Source organism: Poeciliopsis prolifica, unplaced genomic scaffold (genome assembly GCF_027474105.1).
Source record: "Poeciliopsis prolifica strain line A6 unplaced genomic scaffold, Auburn_PproV2 SCAFFOLD048, whole genome shotgun sequence".
Taxonomy (NCBI): Eukaryota; Metazoa; Chordata; class Actinopteri; order Cyprinodontiformes; family Poeciliidae; genus Poeciliopsis; species Poeciliopsis prolifica.
In genome coordinates this window covers 2,955,682-2,980,509 of record NW_026562423.1, presented here as the reverse complement: position 1 = coordinate 2,980,509, position 24,828 = coordinate 2,955,682, and the positions used below count along the sequence as shown (strand labels likewise).

Here is a 24,828-nt window from a genome sequence, read left to right as displayed (position 1 = left end):
GTAAATTTTAACCGGGCTTCAAAACAACGTTTTGACTTAGAATGTTTTCACACCTGATAGTCTGGTAGACCTGGTTCAATTGGGGACCACATTTTTAACTTCACTTCAACTTCACAAGTCAAACCATCCAAACTGAGTGAACAAACCTGTTCCCCTCCTCGCCTGTGGTGGCGCTGCACCGAGGACCACTTAGGTCCTCGGTGCAGGACCGAGGACCTAAGTCCTCGGTCTCAGAAGAAACCTCAGAAGAAAACCTCAGAAGAAAACACTGAGCGCAACGTCCTTTTGTTGCAAGATGTAAAAAGTGGAACGGCGTCAGGTTTTAGTGGTTGTACGATTCGTCCTTTGCCATTTCTCCCGTTAGCGCCACACGCTCTCGTTTGCTTTGGTTGTATTTACCCAGAATGCCCTGCACCACAGTTTCTTCTCTGCTTTTAGAGCAGTCTTCGGTCTGCTTGCATTTGCGTATTGTGAATTCAAGCAGTAATTACTGCATTGTGTCAAATTGTCAAAATCATGCTTGTCACGCCAAATGTGTTGCTCAACTTCCCATTCACTGCTAGTCAAAGGCAACTCAGAGGTCAAAGGTGGTTGCTTTGGAGTTTTGTAGCGGCTCCAGCCAGCCGTCTGGAGAAAAGGAGGAGGCGAAACCCCTTAAGCTTTTTGTTGTTTCTGTCCCGCTGGGGAGCAAAAAATCACGTTGTCGGTTCACCGTTCAAGATCTGTCACCGTGTGTCGGCGGCGAAGCAGCTTCCCAGGCTAAGCTGACAACATTGCAGAGGCTTTAGTGCGCTTGCAAAATGTCTGAATTAAGGAAAGGCTTCCAGAAGCCGTTTCCTTTTCTTTAATGGGATGCAGAAACAGGAGATAGACTGCGGTAATGAGGTCTGGAGGAAAAATACAAGGGCGCAAATTAAAGTTTATTGCTGTTGTCAATCATGCATGATATGATAAGAAGGCATCTCAATTTTCTTTTTCTTTTCTTTTTTTGGTGAGCTGATGACGGGAGAGGAACAAGACGATCATTTTTTGCAATATGGAGCCCATTAGAGCGATGAGTCAGGTTCCGATTTTTAACAGCGAAATGTAATCTTGGCAGAAAAAAACAAAAGCGTGACGTTTCGTTTTTTTATTGCATCAACAACTGCAACCCACAAGGATTTGAGCATCAGCCACCCTTTACGACTGGTAGAGCCTCGGGCAAACTGCGTTAAAATAAATGGTTGCCATGGAGGCCTTGTGACCGACGTGTCATTCTCTGGTTTTGGTGACAATGTGCCGAATCCATAGGGGCGGATCTATACGGTCCAGATCTATGCTGTGTGCTCTGAACGACGTCAGGCTTTATCGTTTATTTTACGTTATGTGTAGAATTCCCATTCACACTTTCTGGACTCTTTGAACGGATTGCTGCAGTTTATTCTTTACATGTTTGACCGTGTTTTTGTTTTTGTTTGGTTTTATCACTTTCTTGTTTATTTCACATGGGCTGTTCTACTCCTAATTGCGACGAGTGAACAAATTAAAGCTCATGTCTGATTGAGCTTGCGAAGCTACTGACGTTTTTCAGCGTGCTGCACTGGTGTAGAGTTGTCGGATTTTGTTATTCACTGAATTTATGTCTGTTTTAAAAAAAGAAAGATTCATTTTAAGTCAATTCAACTCTGATTTTCTGTGTTGGATTGTATCGGCCAATATCGAACTTCTGATATCAGTATCGGAAGTGAAAAAAGTAGATCGGTGCTTCCAAAGTCTTCCCATCCACTAAAGTCCAACTAAACTAAGGTTTTTGGTGGAAAAGTGTATCCTAACCTGATACAGGTTCTGCCCAGACCGTGAAACAGTTAATGTGCTTTCTAGTTTCAACAGTTTGACGGTGTCCCCAAAGGATGTTGGCAAATAAGATGGTATTATAGCATCGGCAGACAGAGAGAGAGAGAGAAAGAGACGCTTCTGCAGAGCTTTTCTACCACACTCTGCAAAATGAGTCACCCACTCATGAACCTCCGGGAATCCCATGATTAGACTGCAAATACAAGTGACTCACTTAAGTGCAAAGGAGAAAATACAATTGAGAGATCCATCCCAACACGCATCGGGATGAGTAGCTCCTCACGTCCAATCAGCTCTCAGCCTGGAGCGGCGCCTGTTGCTTTGATCTCTGGACAAACACTGAAACACTGGACAAGCTCTGTCCATGAGCGATTCTAGACCAATCGTCTCGTTTTTGACTCACTTCGGTTTATTACCTGTTTAATGTAAAATACTGAACTTCAACCGAGCATAGAAGGAGGACGCCATTGTTCCGCGCTCATGAACACACCTGGAGGCAGCAAGGAGAATCACTGGCACATGAGAGGGAGACTCGTGTTGGAAATTTGGAGGTCATTATCCTCCGGATGAAGTCTTGCAAAAGGACTTCTTGAACATTCTCACATCTTGTCATGTTGCAAATTCAGAATGTTATTGTATTCTGTGGAATGTTTCACAAGCCACACAAAGTAATGCATAGTTATGCAGAAATAGGAAAAGGAAATGCGATTTAAACTTTGGTACAATTGGAAATCTGAAAAGTGTGGCGTTCGTTTGTCGTCGGTCATGCTAAATGCTAAACCAACCAATAAACAACATCATCCTCATGATGGATTCTGCTTTAGACACCAGATGCTCTCTCTGTGTTTGTCCTAGTTTTTCTTTTTCTCAATTTGTTTCTATGTATGTATAAAATTCCAGATATATAAATTCTGCAGCCTTCCAGATAACCGTCTGATCCACTTGTTTTGTTCGTCGCCGAAGAGACAAAATCGCGTCAAATCATTCATTCTGACTTTGCTGTCATCTACTGGTCAATCAAAACAAAAACAAAAAATCAAGAAACGTCTTTCATCCCGAGGCAAAGCCTTCCCTGATCTACATGGCATTATGACAACGGTGTACAGGAATATTTTAAAATGAAACACGGGCATCATGTAGGGGTTTGCTGCTGAATCCGGTTCACTCTTGTTCAGCGGAGGGATTTGGCGCCGGGAGGTTATGCGGTAATCGGATTGGGAGGCTCCAGTTGTTTTCACACTTTTTGTCCTCCGCAGGCATTCAGTGGTTCATGTAAGGAAAGCCAGAAATTAAAAGAAATAAAGAAAAAAACAACAACAACAACAGGAAATGGCAGAAAGAAAGAAGCTCAATTTGTGGCTCCTTTCTCACATTTCCAGATTTCACAAGCAATCTGGAAACACGTGACGTTAAGTTATATTTTCAGTTGAAACTCTGCAAGGATCAACGCAAAGTCCAGTGAGAACGACTTCAGTCTTCAGTAGTCGGGTTTATGAAGGAGAAGCGAGGAGAAAAGCATTTCAAAAAGAAAGCGACACCATGTCTTGTTCAGAAATATGTAAAAAAAAATAAATAAATACATGTATACATATGTATATATTTAATAAAAATTACATACTGCACTTTAAGATGTCTTTATCTGGGACAAACTCTCTAAGTCGGGTCATAGATTATTGTGTCCCAGGTTTTCTTTATGCAATGCTGCCACCAAGTGGGGACATTTTGGAAGTGCAGCAGTCACATGTTTCCCTCTCTCTCTGTGTGTGTGTGTGTGTGAGGCAGGTCTGTTGGGTATGGTGGCCCACATGATGTTCACCACAGCTTTCCAGCTGACCGTCAGTTTGGGTCCAGAGAACTGGAAACCTCAGACGTGGGACTACAGCTGGTCGTACATGTGAGTACAGCTTACCTCACCGTGGCAATTATTACCTGGTTGTATGAAACACGTAGAAAAAAGTACAACAGAGTAAAGCAGCATTATGAAATGAATAAATAAATAATCCTAGAATGAGATAAACAGGCCAACTGGGATTGACAAAAGAAGCTGTCTGTTAAAAAAAGAAAAAAAAGTTAAATATTTTGTTTTTATTTCATGGGAACATTTATTTGAATTGTTTATTGACAGGAGTCTTTATTTATTTGTGTAATTTCAAATGGAAGTGAAAAGGCTCTCCATATAAGATGTATTAATACTCTCAGTGGGAACCATCTCCACGCTTTGGGTTGAATGGAGTTCATGGATTGGCTGCTTTTCAACTGCCAGCCAATAGTGTGTCTAGTAGCATTACAGGTATCAGGTATTTCAGCTTCCAAAGCTGCTTTTGCTTTTGTATATTTTCCATATTTGAGTCGTGAACAGGCGAATCCACTGAACGTTGGCGATCCACTTTAACCCTTGAGTGAAGCAACATCAGCAGTTAAATTTAAATCAAACTGTTTAAAAGGGATTTTACGCCCCCCAAAAAACTGTGGTCTCTCTAGAATGAAAGCATTCTTGAACGTCACATTTGTAAAACAATATGCTTAAATAAAAGCTGAAGCTGTCATCGTCCGGGAGTAAAGCGACTTTGTTCTCTGTTTCGCAGACTGGCGTGGAGCTCCTTCACGGCCTGCATGGCGTCCTCGGTCACCACCATCAACCGCTACACCAAAACCATCCTGGAGTTCAAACACAAGCGCAGGAACATTGAGAAGAACCTGAAGATCAAGCAGAAGCTGCTGGAGCTGGACTCTCCGGAGCAGGTGTGGGACATGTACATCAGCTCGGTGCCGAGCACCGCCGAGGAGCTGCTGGACCTGTCGACCAGCGGCCGCAAACTCTCCAACGCCTCCATCTTCCTGGACCTCAACGACCTGCCCGACCCGCAAGGAGAGGAGTACTGCTAGAGGAACTAGCGAGGCGATGGATGTTACGATGCAGTGTGAATGCTGTAAAAAGGCTAGCTGACAGTTTGAACTTTTCTTTTCCGCCACACAACTTTGATCGATCGACTTCCGGCTCTGCTTTGCTCTCTGCCGGGTCCTTATTGTGCTGATTCTGCTGGTTTGAATGACGATTTAACTGGTCGGTCCAACCGTCTGGTCAACCTGAATTTAACCGTGGCGTTAATCCGTGGGTCTGTGTAGGTCTGTGTGGATCTCACCAGCAGCAGAAACTGTGTGATTTCCTTGTACTAAAACATCAGCCCTGCTTTTCAATGCCTGCTTTGAGATGCTGTATTTTCTAATGTACGCGGAACATAAAACATAATCTACGATACAAAGTTGCACCGAATCCTTGGCAGTTCCCAGGATCCCAGAGATGCTTTTCATTTTTTCATTTGATTTGTTTTTGTGAATCTGCTTTACCAAGCAGACTTTACTGAACTTGGTGTCGACGTGAAGCACAGCAACAAAATCAATCCACTCTGAATCAAGACGGCGGCGCAGGGCCATCGGTTCGCCCTGAGACCTTATGAACAACTACAAAATAAACAGTTGAGTCGTAAGTTAAATGACGACAGATTTCTTTATTGAAGCTCTGATTACTCATGCTAACTAGCAAGAAACCTCACGAGCTGACATGTAAACTTATGTACAAAATGTCTATATTTTCCACGCAATTTAACATATGAAAACTAATTGATAGTTTTTTGGGGGGCTTTTATTACAAGGAGTCAATATCGATCAATGCTTTGAAAGATTTCTGTTGTTTTTATCACAATCAGATGTTTTGCAAAATGGATCAAATGTTAATATCAGGCGAGGTTAATCAGAGACGGGTAATCCATTTTAAAAAATGGAAAAATACAATTTAAATCGGTCTGACCGTAAATGAGACTTGTGATTGATCCAAGAAGTTCTGGCTCAGAAATTGGAGGAATGATGTACCATAAGTCTCGGCCATCATCGAGATTCTTTGGGGAGCAAACATGAGAGAGCATTTTGTGTTCTTTTGAGTCAGGACTTGTTTTTTGTTTTGTTTTTTACATCGGAATCGTCCTGGATGAGTAATTGAAGCGTTCTCTGAGCAATTTTGAAGTTCACCTGTGTTCTAGGATTTCTCCGTTTTCTATTCCAAAGCCTCATCTACAGCTTTATTGCTGACTTTCTGATCTGTCTCAAATATTTCTATACCAGTGAATGATTTGTTGCTTTTTCATGCCGTCAGGCTGGTTGGATTTAAGTGATTTTCTGGATCCCTCCGATCAATCAGTAATGAGGTGGTCAGTAAAACTGGTTGGTTCAGATAGCAAATGAAAAATTTACATTATTTTTTTGATTGATCATCTGAAACTTTGAAGAACTCTGTGAAAGGGTAAACTATAACGCCCTTGTATCTAAGATGTCTGGAACGCAACATAAATCCGGTTGAACCTCTTGACAAGTTGCTGAGTTCTTCATATTACTTTCCAGTAGCGATGTTCGGCTGCTAGGCGTTGTTGCTACAAAGGAAAACGACTCCTTCAATGTGGCTTAATGACTGCCACGTTGTGGGACGAGAGTCACGAGAAGGAACAAATTGGACAAAAGATCAATGAATGAACTGACTCGATCCCCGTCCCAGTAAACGCAACATAACCCAACGCAAGCACACACAACTGACTGATCGTTGGACTTCTCCAACCGAAGAAGTCAGTGACTCTTCACGGCTGCAGATGCCGACTGCCAGTCTCTTCTTTCAGCAACTTACTTAACGTATCTCTGAGAGACGAATCACTGCCTTCTTTTCAAACGAACCAAATGTAGTCGTCTGGACTGAGGGGGCGTAAGCAATCTCCGAGAAGTGAACTGAAAGACTCTGCTCTTTCACTCTCTGACCCACGAGAGGCTGGATTAAAGGGAGGCTGTGTGGATGTGGATGTGGGATGCCTAAAGGAAACGCTGAGTGCCTTTACATCCAGAAGCATGTTTCCAACCTGCTGAACAAAGGGCAAAGTTTCTCCGACTAACCCCGATTCCAAAGCAACGGGTGGCCATCCGTACAAATTGCCAAAACTTTTCCTCTTTCTAAGCTTTTCTGTTTGTACTTTATGTCGACAATGCAGAACTTGATACTTTTAGTCCAGCAGCATTTTAAGTGCATTTTGACTAAGATTCGATTATTTTTCTGCCAGCTGGGTTCATAAGGCCAGAGGATGAATCTTTGGTCGTGATTTGTGTTTCATATCTTACAGTATTTACAGTCTCTTTGTGTGGTGTCTCTTTTGTGGGTGATTATTTGCGAGTTATTATAATATAAAGATTTACTAACAGATTTTATTGAAAGATAAGTGGGGGGTAAAAAAAGAAAAAGAAAGCATATATCATAATAAAGAATGTAATGAAACTGTTTTTCAGATGTTGAATTTAAAGACCACAAGGTGGCAGTGTTGCCTTTGTATTGGTGGTGAGCGATTCCCCACCTCAACAAGAAGCAGGAGAGTTGTTATGGAATCAAACAAAATCCAATCAGTCCCCAAATTAAAACCTTTATTTACATTTTTGTGGCGAGCTCCAGGCTTTTTACATCATTTCAGTTGGATTTTATGGACTCATTCAAGATGTTTTTTTTGTCTAATGTAAATGTTTCAGATATTCAAATAAATTAAATAAACTACAAAAACCAAACGATTTCATTTTTGACCAACCTGACCCTGCATGAAAACATGACTGCCGTTCTTGTTGATTGAACTGTGATTCACCACATGTTTGCTAAGTGATTCATCATTAATTCCTGATTATAAACGCCCATAAATACATTTAGTGAACTAAGAAACTCAAAGAAGCAACAGATTGAACCAAAGGCGCCCCAAAAACACAGACCTGAGAGGTTTTTGAGGCTTTTAACCCCAACAAACCTCACTGCATCCATGGGAGAGTCAAACCGTTCAAACAAAAAAAAAAAAAGAAAACAAAGATCCATCTCATTTTTGCCAACAAACATCTTGATGGGTCTTAGAAATATTCTCTGGACTACCAATAGAAAGTGAATTTTTTAGAGTACATTAGAAATTGTTCGTCGCACTGACGGTTATTTGCTTCATTATCTGGATGACTTGCCCAAACCAATGATTTGAACACTTTTTTTTTTGTTACTCAGTTTGTCCATGTCTGACAAAAAAAAAAAAAAGTTTATTTAACAGCCTAAAATGTTTAACGCCAGTGTGACAAAAAGGCCAGACATGAACAAGGTGTCAAGTACTTTTCCCCAGCATCGTACATTTAAAATATTCTCATGTCGTTTAATGCGAATCGACACAAATAACTCTGGGAAAGCGGCGTCTTTGCTTAAAAATATTTTTAATTTATTTTTTCCCCTGTTGGACAACTAGTGCAAAATACATGCAAACTGAAAACCGGGAACTGTGTGAGGAAGTTAGCGGGCAGCACGTCCAACGTAACGGTGTTGATGTTCGGTTTTCCTATCCCGCCGCCCCGCTTGCTCTGCTCGAAGCGGCTGGTCCACCGCTCTCGCTAACCTAAGCAAAGCATAGAAATGAGCCAAGTGATCCACGCCAGTTCCCACTACATCCATTTAACCACATTCATTATTCAAGGATACAAAAGCACTCAGTCAGACCTGAGCTCACATATTCCCTCATCCGCCCCGCCCGCCGCCGCTCAACTCCGCCTGCTGGCCGCATGAAAGATTCATGCCTGGCTTTTTGGAAACGATGCTGGCAGGACATCTTTTTTCGATGTGTCCGCCCGATTGCCCTTAAATTCTTAAAGTCTGAGTCTGGGGAGGAAACAAGAGGGTCTGTGAATGAAAACGTATTTGTTGTCAGTGTTTTCCTCCACGGCCTGGAAAACTGTGGAGTATGTCAGGTTTGGAAAATGATTGATTTCTCCGGACATTTCCTCCTTCTTCTAATGTCTAAAGACAAAAAATGAAATGGCTTCGCTTCATCTGTGAATTGCTGCGTAACGCCTCGATTTCAGCTTTGCTGTTTGACTTCATGACTGGATCCATACTCATTCAGATATAATCAGGGGCCATTTCACATGCCTGGTGTTCAGACAGCTTCAGTTCAGGCAAAACTGGCTGTAGCAGCTGCAAAATAAAAAGATTAAAGGTTTTTTTGTTTTTTGTTGTTGGGTGGTTGGGGGATGGGGTTTCTAAAGTAACGGATCCAAAGCTCAAAACATTGTTTTTTAAGAAACCTGCTTTGCTCTAGGACAGAGGTCTGCAACCTGCAGATTCTGCAGAGGCATTTATTTTTTACATAGAGTTCACTCAGAGCCCCAAACGTTACATGACCTCTTGAAAAAAAAGAAAAGACAGCTTATAATTGTCTACTAAAGAAAAGAATCAACATTTCGTCTCTTTAAAGTTTTCAAATAATGAAAAACGTTTTGCAAAAAGAAGATAAGTACATTTTCTTTTACAGAATATTGATACTTGTGGAAAAAAGATGCAAATTTTCAAACTAATGACAAGAAAAATTGATAATAAAAAAATATGCGTCAGTGGTACTTGTGGAAATTCAATGCGGTTATTCCATGGAAAACTGTTAAAACTTGCATTTGTCATGACATCTGGAGTTAAGAACATTGGTCGCCGACCCCTGCTGTAGAATATTCCATTCCTAATCTGACATGTTCAAGATTTAAAGGCTTTGAAATGAGTAAGTCCAGAAGCTTCATAAGCAGAAAAATTGTCCAAATTCACACTCTGACAACCAAAAGCCACGTCGACCATTGTCTTGCTTTGTTTTTCATATTGATGAAACTTTTTCTTTTTTTGAGGGAAAAACCTACAGATGACAAATACAGTCTGACTCAAAGTAAATATTTGAAAAAAGAAAAGTGTTGTAAAAACTGCATGACTTAAATCTGAGTCCTGAAGCGTGTGGAATATTTAGGGGACGACGTGTAGGGACCCTGAGTTCTTCGCTTCCTTGCACGACTGCAACCGATTGTGAGTCAGACACCAAAAGCCGCTCCGCTTTCCGCCGCTCGGCGTAAAACCGCATCCTACGGCCGCCACGGTTTCACTGCAGCTTTCTCAAAAGCACAAAGAGTGTATCGCTGACATACAAAGATGTCAACACGACTGATTGATCCAGACAGAACATATTGACACTGGGATTTGGGAGTGCAGTCTGCTGAGATGCTGCCTGGCTGTCTGAAGACATTGTTGACTCTGTTTTGCGCGCGTCGAGCCGTTCCGTCTGCCGCCGTCAGGCAGCAGATTTGCGCTTGAGCGGTGTCAACAGAGGCGTCTCGTTCCACACAGGTTACGGATCAGTGCCATCCGAAGTTTTGCCCTGCGAGCTGGTAGAAGCGCTGGTTGTGAGGCTTGTAGAAATCCCTCAGCTTCCGGATCACCTCGGGGTCTATGGAGACGTGTGTCCTCCCTTTTGTCTTCCCCAGACAGTGGGGTTTACTGCTGCCCTCCGGCTTCTTTAGGCAGGGAAAGCCTTTCGTTTTGTTGAAGTAGAAGTGCTTGTCTGTGACTATCCTCTGCAGACCCAGAAAGTCCTGGACTTTGCCCAGTTCTCCAGCCGGGTCTGAGATGAGCCTCTCCCCGCTGACCAGATGGATCTGATTCCTGGGGAACCAAGCCAGCCAACGCTCCATGTGTTGGGCGTAGAGGCCAATCCACAGTGGGCTCCACAGAGAGTCAATCTGACCTAGAGATACAGGTAGGGACAAGAAGGGTTGGTTATGATGTGGCAATGTTTTTAGGCCAGGGTCTGGATAAGGAAACATTTGGTTCTTGTCAACGGCATGACTGAGGTCAAAGTATCTGAGTTGCTACCAGGCTAACTAATCCAGACCGTAATAATTGATACTCAGTGCAAAATGAAGGTGTTGATAATGTTGGATTCAACATACAAACACAGAGTGGTCTTGAACTTTGCAACCTGGTGGCTTCTTTTGGTAGCATGCTAAGAACCTGTTAGCGACCTAGCCAGGGAGCGTAATAAGATTTGATTTAATAAACAGCACAGACTGACCTTAAGTTTCTTTGTGGTTGTCCTGAAAGTTTGTGAGCATAAGTAGCTGACTTGGAGCACATGACTATGTTTGCATCTTCATTTTTCTATGGATAAAACTTTCCTAATGCCAATGCTAAAGGTAGCTAATGGTTAACTAAGGAGAGACAAACACCCAGTTGGATCATCTTGACCATGATTGATCCTCCAGGAGATGTTGATACTGCTGAAATGTTAGGGTTTTTTTATACAAACATGCAAAAAATATCAAACAGCCTCTAATTTGTGGTTGCTTTGAATACATGAGAACTCAAAAGTCATGGATGATTTCTCAGATGATTTTATTTGCTTCATATCACCTCCGGGTCTTACTATTGGCAAAGCTCAGGCCCTGGTGATTCTGCTCTTATATGTGCCCATATGTGCTAGATGTTGAACAAAGTAAGAAGAAAATGCTGCAGGTAATTACTGTGTCACATCAAAAAGCTAAAACACATTTTTATGTCGATTACAAGCTTTGTCATATAAGTTGTACACTGAAAAAACTCAAAGCGTACCTGTGGTGCGGTTCTTGAAGGCCAGGCTCTCAAAGGATGGGATGTCGGGGGTCTTGGAGATGATCTGCGTGTAATCCGATATGGCTCGCGTCACGGGGTCGCGAACGACCACTATCAGCTTCACGTCCCGCGACATGGCGTGGACCCGTGCCGGCGTGTCCACTGTGACGAAGTACCGGGGCGTCTTCTCCATGACGATCTGCCCGTCCAGGGCTTTGGGCATCATACTTCTGGAGGTAGAAGGCAAAGTAATTCAGGTCAGACGATTGCTTTCAGAAGTCTGAACACCCACCTCTGCTCAAACAACAGGCTATAACTTTTTGTTTAGCACGTTAGTCTTTTTTGCTAAATTAGCTTCCTCTAAATAAATGTATCTAAATGCTAATTTACCTAGCTGTTTTCAGTTGAGTAAAGTTTATGTTGAAGTTTTGGTTATTGACTATTTATAATTCTTCGGTCATTCATTCCAGATGTCTTCAAATCAAAGCCTCGAGTTTCCCGAGGTGTTCCTGGTTATTTACACAAATGTTACATTAACAAAGGTAAAACAAGGTGAATTTCGCATTTGCCCTTGTATTTTTAAATAAAGCATAGCACTATTACCTCATCTGATGAAGTTATATTTCCCATCATCACAAAGATGATGCAAGTTTTTCTCTGTTGTAAATTTGTTCAGTATGTAGAAATATCCTTTGTCAACAGTGAGGTCACTCATCCCCACACACACACACACACACACACACACACACATGCACACACACACGCACGGTCTGCCTCATAGTAGCCCACACCCCATTATTCATCACACTAAACACATGACAGCATGAGCAGTGACAGGGCATCGTAACCCTGACCGACATGCAGATGAAATACAAAGAGTCTCTTCCTGGTCCCATCCAGCGCTGTGCTCCTCTGTCTCCACACCCAGCAGATGGGATTCATTTAGCAGTGAATGACTCCAGAGGCCCTGCAGGACCGGCTGGAGGCTCGGGGGACATCTGCCAGTACACCTGCCACACACCTGGTGGGCCGGCCGAAAACACGCGCAGCATCTTAGCTCGTACGGACGGTAGACCCGCCTAACGTAGCCTGGACTGCTGGATGCAGCTTTCAAACCTTTTCCGAAGAAATGGTTTGAACAATATCGCAGAGAATGGGCAAAAAACCAACGACAAAATAAAACTTTTCACAAAAAGAATTAACGTCTTTATGGACATTAGGTCTTAATTTTTTTCTTACTTTATTCAGCTCTGTCCATCCTGTTGTATCTGGGGTAAAACCAGCACAGCATTTGGGGAGAAGTGTATCATTGTCCTTTTGCTATTTTGCCTCTCTAGTGCCTGGAGTCGTCATCAGCATGACAACAGACTGGACCCATAAATTTTGTTCTGCTCTTTTGAGTTGAGGAAAACGACCCAGAACTCACCCAGAAGCCCACAGAATGGCTGGCAGTGACTACTTTTGAGTGGCATAGTCAAAGTCTGGAGATGCTGTGACGTAAATTCAAACTGGGTTTATTTTGTTGTCCTGTTTGAGAACCTTCCAATGAGACTGGATTAAAACGATGCAGCCAAGGGAGGCACAACTAGTCATTAAGTTTAGGGGGAAATGACTTTATTCCCCCACATAGGAATGGGTTGAATACATTTTCAGGTTATTTTTGTCTGACTGAGGGGAAAACATTTTCCACAGCATTGTAAATGATTTAGTACAGAAGCTTTTTGTGTCCTCTACTGGCAGATTTGCTCTGCTATTTGGCGAGTCAGGGCTCTAACAAAGATAAAACAAACAAAAAAGAAGGTCATCAAACCGGGCTGATGTTAGGATTCAATGCGTGACCCTGTCACAGCTTCAACCTGAAACCACCCTCACAAAAAGATGAAATAAATGAAACCCACACCGACTTTTACAAAAAATTTTTTCAGGAATCTTTGTTTTTTGTCGCTTTTTCCTACTTTGATATTTTTTTTTTAAACACATTGTCTACTGTTTTACATAACTGAAAGAAAAAGTTTTCATTGAGTTTTCAACGTGGCATTAATAAAAAAACAAGCAGAGAGAACACACACACACACACACACACACACACACACACACACACACACACACACACACACACACACACACACACACACGTAGCTGATAAGAGCCAGGACAGGATGCTCTGGCAGCGTTCTGCTGTCGGCTCAGGTTTCAGGTGCTCCTGAAACACAAACCTCCCATCAATATCTTCTCAATTCACATCTGACAAACACACACACACACACACACACACGCACGCAACCATGCAGCGATTCCTTTTGATAAGATGAGTGTGAGGCAGTTTTCACCGCCGCTTAGCCTGAAGACTTCCCTTTTAACTCTAATAACCCAGAGCAGGAGGAGCCACGCAGTCTGTTACACACACGCACACGCAGAGCTGGCATGTGCAAGCTACACACAAACACACACACAAAATGCAAAAACACAAACATACACTCATTATTCACTCATTAGTCAATTGCTCACTATATTCCCTCAGCTCTCCCTGTGGACCCATTTCTGATGGACACACACACACACATAACAAGAGGCATTTTTTAAAATCACACACAGACTTAAGAGGTGGGTGTGATGGAGTTTTACAACAGCCTTTAAAGGCAGCCTGTCTGCGTGTGTTTATGTATATATATTTATATGCGTATGTGTGTGTGTCTCAGATCTTTTGCTGAGAGTGTTTCAAATGATAGGGGTGGATGACGGATGAAGGAATGATGCCAGTGGACGCAGACGCGCCTCCATTAGCAATCTGTTTGTGAACAGCCTCAGAGCCAAGAGCCCCATACCATTACCTAAGCACAAAGAGCTAATTACCGCCCCCATAAGAGCACCGTCAAAAGAAAATATGTCTTATAAATACGTTTCTGCTGTCAGCTTAGCGCACGCAGACCACGCTAATTGATGGACAAAATAGCCGTTCGCTCGTCGAGCCACAAAAACCCGGGATAGAAACATACACTGCCGAGCCTGAGAAACACATCTGTGACTTCAGATCTATTCAAATGAAAACATTGCGTTGCATAACGTTTACTCGGCAACACAATGCAGTTTGGTATTCATGTGTCAATTACACGTCACGAGGGTAGCTTGTAAAATTGGCTGCCTTGTGGGTGGCTCTGAAGCCTTCAGCAAAAACATTCATAACGAACTTCCAGCGTGTTTCATTATGATCTTACGTCACATGCCGACACAAAGGAGCACAATAAATACGACACTTCACTCAAAAAAAGAGGTAAAAATGTACAAAATGCAACTAGTAGCATATCCTTTAAAAAAATGACTGTGCAGGTCGTTGTTGATGTCTCAAAACGACTAAGCAGAATTTAATTGTATTTTATCGGTATTGAATGAGCAATCGATTCTCCCCAACGGGAAATTGAATTGCCTTACACTTCCGCCCCAGGAATTGTGCCACACAAACATAATTAAATCAATAGTTTTTACTTAAGAAGTTCTTGAAATCTACTCGGTTATATGACTTGTCACTTTGTTGTGAAACTTTTTTTTATTTTTATACACCTGAAAACAGAACATTGCCCAAGACAGGTGATGAAACACAAAACATCAGGTTAACATTGTGTGGTTTTGCCACAGCAGTGACCTCTCCTTGACTTCATCTGTAAAATAGGAGGTAAAACCTGCCGACACACCAGCAGGTCATCTGGAGGCACCATGTGTCAGAGAAAGTCCCCTCCCAAAACAGGGCAGCCAAATTAATTGGCAGTTTAAATTCCAGCTTCAGCCGCATCTCTGTGCTCCTCGTTTACTGGTTAGTGCGAGATCAAACGTACAACATGATGGGCAGAGGGATTATCCAGCAGCTTACATTAAGCCTCAGCTTGCCTTTGAGGAACCTCTCTTTTTGTCGTTCATTTTCCAATATTGCGGCGAGCCTCCCTCGTGAGTTACCTTGGGCCGGCCAAGGCCACGGGCTATTGATCCTGCGGGGTGGGGATCCCGAGTGTAGCCGTGGACCTGGATGGGATTACATGTATTTATACTGGGAGCGTTGTGATGGGGCGTATGAAGCGAGGAGGTGTTAGTGATGATGGAGGTGTAGAGGCGGCGGGGGCTCAGCTGGGACCGGAGAGTGGCAGGTGGAGGCTGAGGTTAGCCAGATCCCTCCGGAGCCCCATCAGTGGCATGCTGTGTCATGTGATGTGTGCCGCGTCTGTTAAAAAATGTGAAGCAATTACTTTGTCCTTCTCTAAGTCCGTTAGGGCGTAGTCGGTGGCGGGGGTGGGATTCAGTTTATCACCGATATCTGTGTCAGGAATGAAACGGCAGCCAATCAAATTACATTTACTCTTCACAGGCAACCGCAGGTTTCTGAGCAGATTATGGGATTTGTGTTTGTTTCCTCTTTTTCATACATTTGCATGAGTGTGTTATTGGGAGAACCACTCATCCATTTCCTCTGTATGAGGGACTATTAAGGAATCAGTCCATTATGGCTGTGCCCTGTCCACTTCCAGGAGACATCCATCATACAGGGGCCCCGGGTGCACACCCCCCACACCCTGCACTTTTGGTTTCCAAAGCCCCAGGGGAGGGCCTTAATGAGGGCCGGATAGCTCCACCCATCTGGGCCTTATGGTGATCACCATCAGTGCAGTACAGTGACACGGTGGGTAGCTAGCACCTGAACCCCAGCACGGACATAAGTGATAGTCTACGCGACATCACGTCTGTCGTTTAGTCACCTGGAGGATTAACAATGCTTCGAGGTACGCATTGGCAAGAGGCCCCACGTCATGTCATCAGAAAATGCTTTAGCACTGGCTGCTAGTAAATACGCATTGGACGTATTTACTAACAGGTTTGCAATCTTCTCCGATTTGGACGCTGATTAAAATCTATTGTTCAAGCACAAGAACACAAGAAGCACCATGTGTTTTGTGTAGCAGAACAAGGTCGTCAATGTATCGGTATGAATTTTTAAATCTCACAGGAGGATCTACAGAAATGTTCAACTAATACAGTTGTGAAAATTTGTTTTTCATAAACATTGATGCCAACTTTGGTGAAATTATTGGCCAATCATTATGTTGGGACATTTGCTTGCAAATCATTTGTATCTTATCCATCATTCTGGCATTGTGTCTTTTATTCTAATTTTGTCAGATAAAGGATTTAAAGCTAAATGCCAGTCTTCCAATTCCAACAAAACAGGACAAAAACTTAACAGCTGCTTCAAAATAAGAGTCCCAAACAATCATATCACAATTATGTCCCATTATGTGTTTTACTTGAGATTAACTGAAAGTTCCTGGCAAAAAAAAAGGGCTGTTGAAGTCGACATACCCACATTGCTCCTGCTGAGGTGGTTGTACACCTCTAACCACAATGAATTTGTAAGGGGTAATGCAAGATAATGTGAGGCAAATAAAATACGAATGAAGCAGCTTTTTTGTTGTAAATCTCATCCTATTGGTTCCACAATCCCAGAAGAATGATCTGAAAGCATGATCATTCATCCATCCATCATGTCATCCAATCCATTCATCAACTGATTCATCCATCCATCCATCCATCCATCCATCCACCATCCATCCATCCATCCACCATCCATCCATCCATCCACCAACCAACCAACCAACCAACCAACCAAAACCAACCAACCAACCAACCAACCAACCAACCAACCAACCAACCAACCAACCAACCAACAAACATGGCTTTTGTCAACCAACTCATATCAAGTGTTTTTTTTTCTACAAGATTTTATTTCACTGTGATTTCTTGGAAGTAACACAGTAAGTCAAATCTGTGCCTGTACTTCAGAGTCAATAATGTATTGATAAATATTGTTGTGCCTTAAGAGCAGAGCAGAAACTCTAGGCTGAGCTAGAGTTTCTGCATAAATATACAGCATAAATCATCCTCCCTAATGCAACGTGTCCTGAAGAAAAGTTAAACCAATCACCTTTGCACACAACTTGCAAGTGGGTTTGTATAGGTGACTTTGATTTACGTTTTTGTACAGAGCTTGAATCAAACCCGAGCCATAACCCATTCCAAATCCAAACCTAACCCCTAACCAGGGTCAAAGACATGATCTGCTTCCACACAACATGCTCTTGGTCCCCCTGCAGACTACTGGTCCTCACAAAGTCGATGATTGTTACAGCAAAGGTTCTAATGATGTACAAACACAGGAAGACAGACACACGCACACACTTACGCAGAGGGCCAGCTCAGATGACAGTCCCCTGGGTTGAAGCAAAGGTCAGCAGAGATGTGTGAGATTGTGGTAACGCACACTTCACCTTTCTCACCCCCAGCCCATCCAAGTCTTATCTCGTCTTCCTCCATTTTATTGACCTTTATACTCTTCAGTCACCTGTCATGTCATCTCTAGGCAGGAAGCACTCATAAGCAAGAAGCAAATTTCCTCCTGAATTTCAGTGAATTCCTTTGTAGCTGCGCGGAGGTAAAAGGCTGTGTGTAATATGAGCCCTTTGGGCCTATGCGAGCGAGCCGGGGCGGTTATGCCAACGTAGGATAAAGCTTCCTGCTAATTGTAACAGAAGCTGAGCTGACTAAAGCTAACCACCCTAATGCTGAAGTCACCCCAAGGTCAGCACGAGGAGATAACACAATCGATCCCAGACAGAAAGGGGAAGAAGGAAACTTCCAGTGCATCTCGGGCCTGTCGCAGTGCTCCGTTCAGATTAGATCTGGGCTTCGAGTGCTATTAGTGCATCTTTGTCGGGGGCGCTGATCTCAAATGCCCCGGTGGAAGCCAAATGTGATTTAACTCTCAAAGAAAAGAAGAGTGATTCAGGGGAAGATATACTGCTGCTGGTCCTCTTTAAATTAAAGTTTGCGAGATAATCTACTGGCACACAGAATTCAATGACTCAGTTTGCGGCACAGCTGAACTTCAGTTGACCTTTTTATTTGTGCCGCCTTGAGAAATCATGTTTATGTCTCGGAATGTTCACTTTGATATTCATAGCTTGTCGTAATTGATATACAGGCAATATTTACCAAGTGCATGTTTACTTCTATGTGTCAAAAATCCAATCATGCGTACCCTTTGTCTTTGGTAGAAGACCACAATCCATTTCTCCCCTTAGTGCTCGAATGCCCTGCACTATGGTCCACTTCCTGTTTTTAGAGCGGTGTCCGGTCCGAAAACATGATTGTTTTTGGACAATCATGTTGTCCACATATGCATTCGAACTGCGCCAGAGTTTACTTCAAAAGTTCACTTTTTTGGTTGGTGTCAGAGTTTGATTTTGCATTCACACTTTCCCAAATGAAGGGAACTTTCTAGACAAACGAATTAAAGCGGGCTAAACAGGGCTACTTGGATTACACCCTTTGACATTTAGGTAATATCAGACATTTTGTGAGACCTTCAGTGGTGATCCAGATTTAACCCCAAGTAAACGCATTATGATTGTTGACCGAAGATTTCTGATACCTACAGGGCAAGTATCATATCGATAGCTCTTGCATTTTATGAGTTAGAGGACGTAATCAGGGGGCCTGGTAATGGCAATTTTCAACATTCATCCATTTTGACATCTTTGACTACGTTTTGTGTCTTTAATATTATATTTTCAACCTTACAGTTTAGCTTTGTAAGCACTGTTCAGCACCAATGTCTAATACTCCTTATGTCATAATTCTTTTGTTATTTGATTTTGCATTCATAGTTTTTTGTGTGTTTTTGCATTCTTAGTTCTTTCTGGTACTTTTTTTAGAAGTTATTCTGATGTTAACCTTCCTCTCTAGTTTCTGATACATTTAGTTAATTCTAGTTTTAGTCTTTTCCTATTTTGTCAGTTTCTATTTTTGTCATGCCAGACCATAACTAGTTTTATAGTTTATTCTTCAGCCCTTAATAATTATTACCCTCACTTTGGATTGTTCCTGTCATGTTCTTTTACCAGTGTTTTAATTTTCTTATTCATTCTCATTAGTTTAATTAGCTGCTATTTAGGTTTGCTGTTCATTCCCTAGTTCAGTAGGTGCTATGTTTTTCTTAGTGTTACATTTCTTGTGTATTTGTACTTATTTTCTTAAGACTGTTGTCAGGCCTGTTTCTCCTCAGTTCCTCAGTTCAGCTAAGTGTCCCAGCAATCAAACCCATCTGTGTTTTTCTGTCTTAGTATTACCCCTCATCTGTTTTACCATATGTTTAGGTTCCTGACTTTCCTTTATTTTCTGCTGTATTCTGTTGTCTTTGACTCAGTTCAGGTCTACCCCATGTTTGTGTTTTTTTCTAAGAAACTAAATCTATCTAATGCCACATTTCAGTGATTGTGTGCAGTTTGGCTTTTGAAGCAACTTTCAGTCAACTTGTATTGACTTAAAGTTTTCAACCCTCAACAGTTTTCCTATACATGTTGTGAAGACTTTAGTTTTTTTTTCTTTCATTCTGCTTCTGCCTATTACTCACACTTCTGCAGCTGAACTTAAAAAACTAATGTAAAATTCACCAGTAACATTCAGCTTACAACTTTTACACTTCATTTTTGCAGAAATGTAAGTACTTATAGTTCCCATTTCACTTATTTGTTGTGTTAGTGTTAAAACGATCTATTTTTAGTGTTTCTGGGGGGTTTTTTATATTCCCTCGAAAACAAAGATGTGCGTCCTTTGTCTGTCAGTGTGTTCAGGGCGTGGGCCTCGTGTTATGAAGTGTAGTGAACACATCATTAACTCTCAGCGCAAAGTGACCCGGAGTCAGAGGTCAATTGACAGAGCTGACAGTGATGTCAAGTAGTTCAACACACAGCGAGGCCCATCTGGTCCGAGGGAGAGACGCGACAATCTGCTGTCACGGCGCGTGCGTCACGTATGTACGCCACCGAATGTTTCAGACGCATCTGAGATGCAACGACTGAACACACAAAGAGTGGCTCCAAAGGATTTTTACTATTTTCAGATTTTTGGGCATTTCAACAAAGCATTGCTATACTGGTTTTGTTTTGCTTCTCGTAAAATACATTTACTTCTGGTGGCTTCTGTGGCAACCAAAGCAAGGAAGGTCTGTCTATTTCATATATGATATGGTATTCAACAGCTATCCGTGCTGTGAATCTTGTGAGTCACACATTTTCTGCCATACAGACATCAGTCAGACAGGGTTTGAAAGCTCCACTCAAACAACCTGCTGCGTGGGATTTAGTTCTGTTTCCTTGTGTAGGCTAAACATTTGGTGGTGATTTTAAAATGACAACACAAAAAAGGGAGGTCGGACAGATATAGATTATGTCAGTCACAGTACATCTAATAAAGTCAAAAACACAACAGCATACTTATAGGTGAAATATGTAACTTTTATAAAAATATGTTTTTTACATATTTATTCAAACTTTACATGAGCCTGATTGACAGCACTAAGACCCTCCTCCTTACTTTGATTGGCTGTTTCTGACCAGGAACAGCGTATTTTTGCGGATTGCAGAAGGACCCCAGAAAGCAAGCAGACTTGATATGAGACTTGTCATGTCTCATATTATACTGTCTGGACATAGTGACAGTTTTAGTAAATGTGTAAACATATTTTTTTTTACAAAAGTTATGTACTGCAGCTTCAATTAACAACACCATTTAAATGTAGCTATTAATTCTGTAAGGAATGGTGTTTTGCTGGATGTTCAAGTCCAGAATCATTAAAAATAAGCAGCGGCGTACATTTCACACTGTTTCCTGAACTTACAATAGTTTTTAAAAATCCCTGGTATTTTTTTTTGTTGACAAATTAGAGGCTATCTTGTGCAGAGCTATCCAGGACTGCAGGCTGGGCTTTCGTCTGGTCCAGTGAGTACGGGTCGTTAATTTGGTGCCTCTGAATGTGAAAATGAGAATCAAGTTTGTTTTGAGTTTAAAGCCAATAAAGCATCAGAATGTTGTGTTTAAAAAGTAGAACACATCAGAAGCCTCAAATTATCACATTACCAAAGCCATAAAATTTTATGATTCAACTAAGGCACAGCTTATAGGAAGTTCTACGTCCAACCAGTCAGACCGTACATAATTTTCCCAAAAGGAAAAAGGACGGAGCTTTTGTTTTCTTTCAGCTCAGCAGTGGGATTGTTTGGCTCGCGGATCTCTCCTCTTAATGACACATTTGCCCCGTTTATTTCTTGCTTTACAACCATGAACACAGACTTTAACTGAAGGTGGTGTTTTTAGTTGTTGCTTTTGTCTAGTCTGCGTTTTGGTAGACGCCGGCCACTCCTGGGAAGATTCACCCACGTTCCATGTTTTCTCTGCATGAGGTTGGCTGCTGGCTCTCACCGCGCGTCACTCGAGTCCCAAAGCCATGGGAATGACTTCGGCTTCAACTCTGCTGCTGATCTGTTCTCGGATGTCTTTATGTGACAACGTGTTTGCTTTTTTGACAGCTTTCAGCCTGTTTAAGGTTGTTAGTTTCTGTTCAAGTCATTTCTTGATTCTCCAGATCCTGGCAGTAATCAGGCCTGTTTGGCTGATTGATCAGTTTTTACCCTGAGGCCCTGGTTGGTTTCATTAGCTTGCTTTTTCCCTAATTAGTGAACTTATTTGTTTTATTTATATATATTTTTTTAGCAATAATCTGAAACTTTTATAATTTTGTGTGTTTCATTTAAGGCCAGATTGAGCCCTGTACTAAAATATAACTTGATTTCTCTAGGCTACATCAAGATAGAGCCAAAAATTTTGATATTGCTAGAAGATTAACTTCAACTTCAAGTCTGGGATACCCAAAGACTAAAAAAATGATAAATAAAAAGGTCTAGATGTTTTTTTTTCTGTTCAAAAAAAGTTCATTTTAAGAATATGATTATTTCTTGATGGTTCCAGTTTGACGTTTTTCCAGTTGCGATCCTCATGGTTCGCCATTTTGCTCCTTTCTGCTCCCATTTGAAACCCTTGAACAAACCATTAACCATCGCAAATCAATTTTTTTTCTTCTCTCTCTCTCTCTCTCTCTCTGCATCTGAACATAAATTACATCGTTTTTCCATTTAATGTGGTTCTGGTCCTATTTTGGACCAGATGGCTTTTATGAACCCTGGTCAAACCAAAATATCTCTAAACGATCTTCCTCTGGTAGAAAATGGTTTTTGAGCTATGTAACCACATTTCCATGCGGCAGAGTAGATTGGAGAACATTTCTGTAAGCTTTGGTTGTCAGATTTCCAATAAACATACCCTGGAAAGTGTACAAATGAGTGTGCGGTCGGTGGTGAAACGTCCCGTGGCGGGCGGCTCGATTTCAGTCCAGAAAAGTTATACCTGAGAGGACGAAGAGGCGTAAAAAAAAAAAAAAAAAAAAAAAGAACAGCACCCGTTTCCAACAGAACTGTCCCAAACTTTTAGCTTGGACGACTGTCCTGATGGGCTTTGTCAGTTTCTTCCAGGAACTAAGAACTTTGAACAGTTGTCCAGAGTGTAGCGGCATGAAATCCTCCAGTCCACACAGTTGTAAAAACTTTAATAAAGCGCTTAAATCTGAGGAAAACACTTTTATATCCCCCTCACTATCTCAAACAGAGATGAGCCTCCATGTGTCCCTTTTCGAAGATATCCAAGTTTTCAAAGAGCAGGCCGAAAGAAGAGCCACATGACAACAGTAACATCTGGCTCCGGCTTCAAAGATGATTACTCTGCTGCTCTTGAGAACTCATCCTACAGGCCTGACTCCCTGGCTCTCTGTCTCTCCATACTGTACAAACACGCGCAGACCGCCCAGCAGGCACACAACACACACACACACACACTAACTGAGGCACAGATTGGCAAAGCTGCCAGATGGCGGCGTCTCCCTGTCACCTAAACCGCAATGAAAGAACTGCAGATAATGTAAGGGTATGTGTTTACACAGGAGAAAGAGGGGAGGATGTTGAACAGTAAAATGAAAAGTGCCCAAACCTTGATTAAAACTCATGTAACACTACAGATATCTTAATCAGTTTTAGCAGCGATGCTAGCAAAGGTCGGCCCGTTCCCAACCCCATCACACAGCTGTTATTTATTTATTCATTTATTAATCATTTCTTGAGTCTTAAAATTGTGGAACAGACATTAAGGTCAAAAATCAGTGTTACAACATTTTAAAAATCGGTTTTTGTCGGTCCTCAATCGCCACTTTCTAGCAGTTTGTTATTTGAAGGCCAGAAATTACAGACTGTAAGTAATTAAAACAAAACACACACACACACACACACACACACACACACGCAATTCTACAACTGGAAAATCAGAATGTTCAAGTATAGGAAACATGTACTGTACCTGAGTGTACTAGAGCAGTAATTTAGCTAACTGTTGGGAATAACAGCTAGCTAACAGTGATGCTAGCAACGGTCGGCCAGTTGCCACCCCCACCACACGACTTTTATCTATTTATTTATCTATTTATTTATTTATTTACCACTTTTTGATTGTTTTGTGGGTCCTAAAATAACTAATTTCTTACAGTTTTAAGAAATGTTCCTGTTAGCAACTTTTGTCCGGAGCCATCGGTTTTTATTGAACGTTAGCAATAAATATGTATAAAAGTCAAGTGTAAATCTGCCCCCCATCCGTAAATAAAACCCAGATGAACCCCTCTGTTCTATTCTGATCTTTTATGAATGAAAGGGGGCACTACCAACTTTTTTAAAAACATGTATACCGCCCATTAAAACTTCATCAAAAGCGATTCCGGTGTTGCGCGTGCCTACCTGTACCAGTCCAGACCGCGCGCGTAGTGCCGATCAAAGAAGTGCGGCTCGGAGCCCAGGGCCCGGATGTCCGGGTGGAGCCGCAGGAACTCCAGCAGAGCCCTCGTGCCGCCCTTCTTAACCCCGATGATGAGAGCCTGGGGCAGCCGGCGCGCGGCCGTCCACTCCTTCCCCGAGCTGTTGGTCCCCGGCGCCTCGGTCCCGTTTCCCTCCTGCCGCCATTCCGACGCCCTCGCGAGGAAGTCGCGCGCGGGCGGCTGGATGTCGGAGTTCTCGGCGAGTTCCGACTCGCAGCCTCCGGTGAGGAGGTAGACAAGGGAGAAGCAGATGATGCTCAGAGAGGAGGCGATGGTGAGCCGGTGGAAGAGCCGCCGCAGGTCGGTGCTGGGTGGGTGGAGGGGATGCTGGCTGAAGTGATGGTGGTGGTGGTGATAAAAGGCTGCCATCCCTCGGCTGTCAGTGCCACATGGCCGGCCATTCTACCGCGAAGTTCAGCTCACATCCTAACTCCTGGAGAGGCTCTCTGTCACTGCGCTCAGCTGCTCTCCACCTCCTTCATGTTGTGCGTCTGGAGCGCACCGAGCAGATCCCCCCTCCTTACTGTCCTTCACTGAGCCCAAAACCTAATTCAGCCAAACTAGGTTTTTTTTCTCTCTCTCTTTTTTTTGGGTTGTTGTTTAAATTACTGCCTTGCCAAGAAGAGAGAAAATAAAACCCAGATATCCGAGCTCTGCTGCCGTGTCTTTGCACTTCGCGGGATTATTAGACTCATCTTACCAAGATCTGCATCCAGGCATCTCTCTACTGCTCTATCTCTCTATTTCT

The 24,828-nt window shown here is 42.4% G+C and overlaps 2 protein-coding genes across 3 annotated transcripts in view; one reads left to right on the top strand and one right to left on the bottom strand.

The window, feature by feature from the left end:
* The window catches only part of gsg1l2b (gsg1-like 2b), a 12,330-nt gene extending 5,043 nt beyond the window's left edge, over positions 1–7,287 (top strand). Inside the window, exons 4-5 of the mRNA XM_055057581.1 lie at positions 3,616–3,727; positions 4,419–7,287. Of these exons, the coding sequence (XP_054913556.1) occupies positions 3,616–3,727; positions 4,419–4,719 (413 nt within the window). The 3' untranslated portion in view covers positions 4,720–7,287. The remainder of the gene's footprint in view (positions 1–3,615; positions 3,728–4,418) is intronic.
* hs3st3l (heparan sulfate (glucosamine) 3-O-sulfotransferase 3-like) lies at positions 7,271–24,828 on the bottom strand. 2 transcript variants are annotated; one of them, XR_008607942.1, is made up of 4 exons: positions 24,004–24,828; positions 11,294–11,523; positions 8,375–10,430; positions 7,271–8,273 (listed from the first exon to the last, which is right to left on the bottom strand). XR_008607942.1 is itself a non-coding variant. In XM_055057580.1 (3 exons), the coding sequence occupies exons 1-3, from the start codon at positions 24,447–24,449 to the stop codon at positions 10,042–10,044; spliced, it is 1,065 nt and encodes a 354-aa protein (XP_054913555.1). In that variant the 5' UTR covers positions 24,450–24,828; the 3' UTR covers positions 7,271–10,041. The 2 variants fall into 2 exon arrangements, 1 of the variants encoding a protein (XP_054913555.1); XM_055057580.1 differs by having other exon boundaries at positions 7,271–10,430.

Coding starts and splice junctions, on each gene's coding strand:
- hs3st3l (XM_055057580.1), bottom strand. CDS start 24,449: ATGGCAGCCTTTTATCACCACCACCACCATCACTTCAGCCAGCATCCC. Junction 11,524..24,003: donor CGCGGTCTGGACTGGTACAG/GTAGGCACGCGC, acceptor TTCTACCTCCAG/AAGTATGATGCCCAAAGCCC. Junction 10,431..11,293: donor CTTCAAGAACCGCACCACAG/GTACGCTTTGAG, acceptor CTGTATCTCTAG/GTCAGATTGACTCTCTGTGG.